The 6,467-nt window shown below is 33.8% G+C and overlaps 1 protein-coding gene across 1 annotated transcript; it reads right to left on the reverse strand.

The window, feature by feature from the left end:
• Positions 1–2,781: 2,781 nt before the first annotated feature.
• On the reverse strand, positions 2,782–5,496 carry LOC141643426 (protein PIN-LIKES 3-like). The gene is made up of 10 exons (XM_074452579.1): positions 5,159–5,496; positions 4,963–5,042; positions 4,750–4,874; positions 4,481–4,602; positions 4,162–4,335; positions 3,998–4,090; positions 3,700–3,800; positions 3,545–3,597; positions 3,274–3,459; positions 2,782–3,066 (listed from the first exon to the last, which is right to left on the reverse strand). Exons 1-10 carry the CDS (start codon positions 5,291–5,293, stop codon positions 2,939–2,941), a joined length of 1,197 nt encoding a protein of 398 aa, XP_074308680.1. The 5' UTR covers positions 5,294–5,496; the 3' UTR covers positions 2,782–2,938.
• Between the last annotated feature and the right edge of the window lie 971 nt (positions 5,497–6,467).

Genomic DNA, 6,467 nt, shown 5'->3' on the forward strand with positions numbered 1-6,467 from the left:
AGATCATAACACGTGATCAGAACCCTAAGCAATCTATTTTTCTTCTTCAACCCGACATATATGAAGAAGCTAAGACGATACAAGCGACATGAAAAGAGTCGACCAAAGGGTTAGGGCTAGTGCGGACACTGCGTATGTCCACAACATTATCACCGAACACTCAGCCTCGCCTTCCTCGAACAGTTGGCTTATTGTCCCGGTTATTAGGTTATGTTAGACTATATATAGTGTGTTTTCCTCTAGGTTAAGACATCTTTATGCTTACTTTAATTAATCAAGTTGTAATTTTGGGAATTATTCATCTTTTTTATTGAGTTTAGATCTACTATGGAGAACTAATCTCCTCTTGTTAAGATTATAGAGGGGGGGAGAATTGCATAGAAGGAATTGTATTATTGAATTGTGACTTACATGATTATGGTGAGGGTATTTATAATACCTCTCATCTTAATGAAGATTAACCCTAATTTGGCTAACCCTAATGGTAGCCGGGCCCATTATAGGCTCAATCTCCTAATACCCTCCCGCAATCGTAAAGGCAGTACATATACAAAGAAAAAATATAAAAATGAAAAATAAAATCTTCAATCTTCATCATCTTCATTAATCTTCTTCGTCTTCAAAGGTAGGTAAGAAATGAGTATAAGACTCGTTAAAATTTCTTCGAACAAGAACGTTAAGCTTTTCGGACTTGTCGAATATGAGTTAATTTGCAGGAACCCTAATCGAACCTGACAAATATCAATAAAACGGAAAATTATCCGTCAATTTCAAGATCCGGAGAACGTTAATTTTTTCGGACTCCAAATAAACAAGTACCACCTTAAACGACATTGAATGATTTTAATCGGATTTTGAAGAGAAGAGGATTTTTTTTTTCTCTCGGCTAAAATGGGGGATTTATATTATAAATTATCAAATCCCACACCATGCACAGCCAAAGTATTGATTCAATCCTTCTTGATCAAGCATGACTTATCACAATTTAAAGACTTATTTTAAATTATTTTGCTAAAAGGGTAAGAAGAATTTTTTACTAAATTTTTGAGCAATTTCATCAAAGATCCCACCGGTGGGCATCGCGGCTAAGTTAAACACCCACCGGCAGAAAAACGGAAGCGATTTTTAAGAGTCCTCAAGAAAGAGGCTCTGATACCATGTTAAGATTATAGAGGGGGGAGAATTGCATAGAAGGAATTGTATTATTGAATTGTGACTTACATGATTATGGTGAGGGTATTTATAATACCTCTCATCTTAATGAACATTAACCCTAATTTGGCTAACCCTAATGGTAGCCGGGCCTATTATAGGCCCAATCTCCTAATACCTCTTCTTAATCCGACTCAAAGGTGTAATCTTTGGATGTAAGACTCCTTAATCTTTCCTTAATTTTCATTATCATTGTTAATCCTTTGTGTTTATTGTTTGAATTTTGGAAACCTTGTTTACATTGAGTAATTAAGTGTGATTTCCTTGTTGCTTAATTAATCAAGTTCCTTAATTTATTGTTGTTGGGATTATTAAGTGTGATTTCCTTGTAATCTCATCTTTGCAACACCTTGTTATTATGCTAATGAATGTGATTTCTTCTTGGCCTAATTAGCAAGTAAATGATTAACTTGTAATTAGGCATTAATCGTGATTTCATTGTGTCTAATTACCCTTATTGAATCTCTAGTGCTTTTATCTTCTTATTAATTTGACCAATGTATGTGAGTTGAGTTATTTGATTAAGTGTGATTTCCTAGTCATTTGACCATTATTAAGGAGATTTAGGAGAGTAATCTTCACAATAAGGTAATAATATATAATTAAAGGATTGATTTTGTGGTTTTACTAACTAAAGTGTCTCACTTTATTGAGTCGGATTAAATTTTCCTTAAACTTGATAAATTTTCCATCTTAGAACTTGTTTGTTTGCTTACTTGATATACAACTCTTGTTTGAATTTTCTTTTGTTGTCTTTGAAAACCAAACCAAACCTTGCTTAGGGTTCCTATTTCTTGTTGGGCATTGTTCTCAATTAGTATGGCACTCGCAGCCCCATTCAATTTTAAGTGATGTATTTTGGTTTAGATTAAGCTCTTATTAGCTTACTTTATCCCGCTTTAGTTTAGTTCAATTTAACTTATTTTAGCTTATTTATTTCAACAATTTAATTCATTTTAGTTCAATTTAATTTGGTTCGGTTCTATTAGCCTAAAAAAAGAGAGCCTAATTATTTCAAAAATACTACGAGTATATGGTAACAATATTAAAACTGGTAAATTAGTGTACATCCTTCGGCTAAACTTTTTTGTTAGATTGAACGTTAAGAGCTGTTTTAGTGGAGTTATTTAAATAAAATATTACCAGATTTTACAATAACACTTGTGTAAAACACCGTATTATCCAAAAATTATTGTTGGTTACTCATCTTAGCATAGAAAAAAAAAACACAGAGAAAAGGAAAATGAGAAAAAAAAAAAAACAGGGGAATCGTAAAAAGGGAAGCTACATGGAATTTTCGTGCATAGATGCTCTATATAGCTCTAAAATTACGTTTACGTCTCTCTGATGTTACTGTCATTTGTCTCATTTGTGGATCGTCCTTTCAACTTTCGATCCATCGTCACTTGTCAAGTTGTCACCTAGCTATAACCACGAAACTTGGGGCAGTAACGAAGATGTCTTAGTCTAGTGGTTAAAACAGAGGTATTGTGGACAATAGGTCTCAGGTTCGAATCCCCCATCCCATCTATTGTAATGTGATTAAATGCGCGCTTCGTTAGGCAAAAAAGAAACGAAACTCGGGGCAGTAAAATTTTTGGTATATTACAATTTCAATTGTACAAGGACTAACTGACTTAGGAGTCACTCTGCAATCGGCTTTTTTCTCTCAAATACCGATTTTTTTTTCCTCAAAATACCGCTGCTGCAAGAAAACTAAAAAAAACTATGAAGCCACAAGCCACAAAAAGAATGTACACCAAAATGTGAGCGCGACTGAGGCCAAAGCATAAGTCCACAACATAATGACCGAACACTCACTCTGACCCGTCCCAAACAGCTGAGTTATCGTGCCTGTTTCATTGTCATACGCAACAGAAAACTCTTTGTTAATGCTTAGAATTCATAGCATATGGCAAGCACATAAATAATTAGCCTACATTACAAAAATAACAGCTATTCTTTAACTCCGTATGAGATTACTTATATTGATCCGATCTGAACCTGAACCGCCCTGACAATCCCTGACATAGATAAAAATGAGATGATAATAAAACGTACCTATGTTCATGGCAGGTGGGACTGCATATTGAATTAGCAGAACAAATTGAAATAATGGATCAAACGGAAGAAGGCCAAAATGAATTGCTCCTTTTATAACAAGAATGCCAAATAGAGGAAGAAATATGTATCGAACTACTACTATGCCAAACACGATCCTGAGCTGAATTCCTGATCCCTTCAAACCTGCAAAATTTCAGGATTCTGTCATATTCTAGGCTCTTATATCACCTTTTGATCAAATTTATGCACGGAAACAGTGTTGAAGTACCCCGAAGAAGATTTGCTCCGAGTATCAATGTTGTGGTAGGGATGGCAGCTTCTCTGCAGATTAAAATACCAGTTTAGGAGGAATTTAACTATAACAGAAGCACAAAACAACTTTACGAAGCAAGATCAAGTAGGAGCAATAGTTATACCACCTACCCAAGCAAATAAGCTGTATCTTCAATGACATGGAGAGGAGCATCATTACCAATCAACAACTTCCTGATCGGTCCAATAACTCCGATGGCAAAACCAACAATCTACTCAATAAGGAGAAGCTGGATGCTTAGTTCAGAAGCTACTAAAACATTAATAAGAAGCTTTACAACCGCAATCTGGATATGGATATAGTGAATTGAATTTGCCAGTATAGGTTCCGTCTTGGTGAAGACCAATAAGTGAATGGGTATTACGCGTAAAATGTGAACATGCGAAAAGTTGAAGAACAAAAGAATACCGCGCCAGAAGTTGAAGGTGCCAGCACTGACTTGAGATTGATCATCTTAGAGAATTTCCTAAACCGATCCTTTATCCCACTCAATAGCGGAATCTGCCAACAAATTTATATTCTGAGACCAACAGCTATTGTTTGTTTTGATCAAAATATCAGATGATAGTCACCTGATCAACAGAATGCATGGTAGAACTATCAGTTGAAGGAAGAAGGGGTTCTCTGATGTATTCGACAGACGCATCCCCATTGGACTCATCATCACCTGCAGCAATTTCTGTAGTGTCCTTTGAAGATATCCGGACAATATTGTAGACATAAGACCACAGAAATATGGCACCCAACTGACATATTACAACACATCAGGTTAACTCATCAGCAATTTAACGCGTCATATCATCATATGAAATGTAGCTATGTTTATGAAATTAATGTGTAATTCTATTTGAATGTCCCTAGTAATTAATGTGTTGTAATAAGGTTTCATACCGCCATGGAAAGCGAAGCGTAAGCCATTCCATAAGTGTGGCAAACATCAGGTGCTCCAAAGGGACTGCCTTTCTCTTTGCATATTGCAGGAATTATGATGATAATCATGTTACCCAAGTTTCCTGTTTAAAGCAAGGAATCATTTTCACTCTAATAATTAACTTAAAATAACTTTTGCCTTTCAAATACTCCGTAACAAAACAAAATGTCGTTTTAAACCAAAATCTAAACTGAACGGTTTTATACAAGAATTATCGTAAAAATTTAACCTGCAGAACAAGCTCCTATGATGAGACCCTTGAGATGTTTGGGAGCATTTGTAAGTTTGACAAGGACCCATCCAAGTGCTGACCCAAGTAGAAATGCAATTAGAACATTTACTGGCATAAACCACCTTCATGTCAACCAAATATTATCATTTAAGTTCAAAAAATTATTGAAAAACAACACACATAAAATAAATAAGAACAAATGAAACTCACAATTTCAAAAAGCTTTCTAAAGTTACTGTCTTTCCCAAATTGCTTCCCACAAGTGCCGGATTGAATACGAAAAACACCACCTATAACAACCAAACACGAAATATAAATAACAATAACAACATTACCCCACTGTCACCAAAAACAAATTATTAAAAAAGCGCAACCAGTATAGTAAACCACGGAAAAAATGACTCACTTTGTTCAAATGTTTGCGAGCATTGGCACCTAAGATATCGACAGTGTCGAAAGCAAGAAACAAACCAATAGCAGTAATCAAAAGCACCTTTATTATTGGCATTGAAGCCACCATAAACAAACTTATTACCTTCATCTTTTTTTAAAAAAAACTGTAAGAGTACTACTGTAAGACTTCAGAAAACATGTTTCATACTCGTATCAAACAAGATGTTAAACGGGGACAACAGTCAATAGTCCAAAACACTTTTAAATTTTGATACAAACACATGATTTTTTAGGATTACAACCATAAATGTTGATTTTCTTTTTATATTTTAATGTAAAGCATTTCAGCACTTGGCTACCATAGTCTAGATATTTTTTTATATTGTCGATTAGATCAACTTGATTGGTAACATTTGCTTTTTTGGCTGTGTTGGAGATAACATTTTGACTATATTTTTCTTCATTTATTTATGACTTTTTTTATATTTAAAAAAGATTTTTTTTCATAATAAATTTAAATTTGATAATAATATTACGGAGTATATTTTAAAATTTTGTACTTTTTACTTTATTTAAGGTGAAAATTTAAAAATTCTACCATCAAAAATAGATGTTACCAATTAATTAGATGGGAGAGAGTACTCAAAATAGAAAAATTGTTGAAAAATGTTAGGGAGTAGAATATGATATTCTTTTACGTATGGAAATTTTCTTTTAAGTAAGAGATCAATCTACACTGAAGAGAAACTAAATATGGTTATGTTTTTTTGGCGGCTAATACAGGCAGGCATACAGCTATTGCATGAATTTGGACATTTGGTAGGGGAGTTTACGCGTGAAAAGATTAAATTACACAAATGATGTACTCCGTATGTAACAATTTTGATCAACAAAAGCATGAATATGATAGCTGATGAAGTATACCAATCAATAATTTGTTCTTTTGGTAATTTTATTACACACTAAGACAACAATAATAGAACTTACCATAATCAGTAGTATATTCGATTTGTTGTATACTATAAAGTGAAAATTGCTGATAACCACCTACTATTTACCGTATTTTATAAAAAACCACCCTGTATTTCATTTATTACAAAATACCACCTATATTAGAGTGTATATATCCAACTCACACCGTATTTCACTCCCGAACATGTTTTTACTTATTTTCCGACTCGATTACTAACTAAACTAACAAATTACCTTAATTACCCCTCCAAATTATACCCCCAAAACAATTATACTCCGTAACTCTTATCAAAACAAAACCACTCATATATACCTTAAAACCCAACTCTCCTGATTAAAAATCAAAACAA

This window comes from Silene latifolia, chromosome 2, assembly GCF_048544455.1.
Source record: "Silene latifolia isolate original U9 population chromosome 2, ASM4854445v1, whole genome shotgun sequence".
NCBI lineage: Eukaryota > Viridiplantae > Streptophyta > Magnoliopsida > Caryophyllales > Caryophyllaceae > Silene > Silene latifolia.

What these genes read in the sequence shown, in the direction of transcription:
- LOC141643426 (XM_074452579.1), bottom strand. Translation starts at nt 5,293, where the DNA reads ATGAAGGTAATAAGTTTGTTTATGGTGGCTTCAATGCCAATAATAAAG. An exon ending in CACCTTCAACTTCTGGCGCG is followed by an intron (nt 3,801 to 3,997) that starts GTATTCTTTTGT and finishes CTTATTGAGTAG; the next exon opens with ATTGTTGGTTTTGCCATCGG. An exon ending in CCCACCTGCCATGAACATAG is followed by an intron (nt 3,067 to 3,273) that starts GTACGTTTTATT and finishes ACAATGAAACAG; the next exon opens with GCACGATAACTCAGCTGTTT.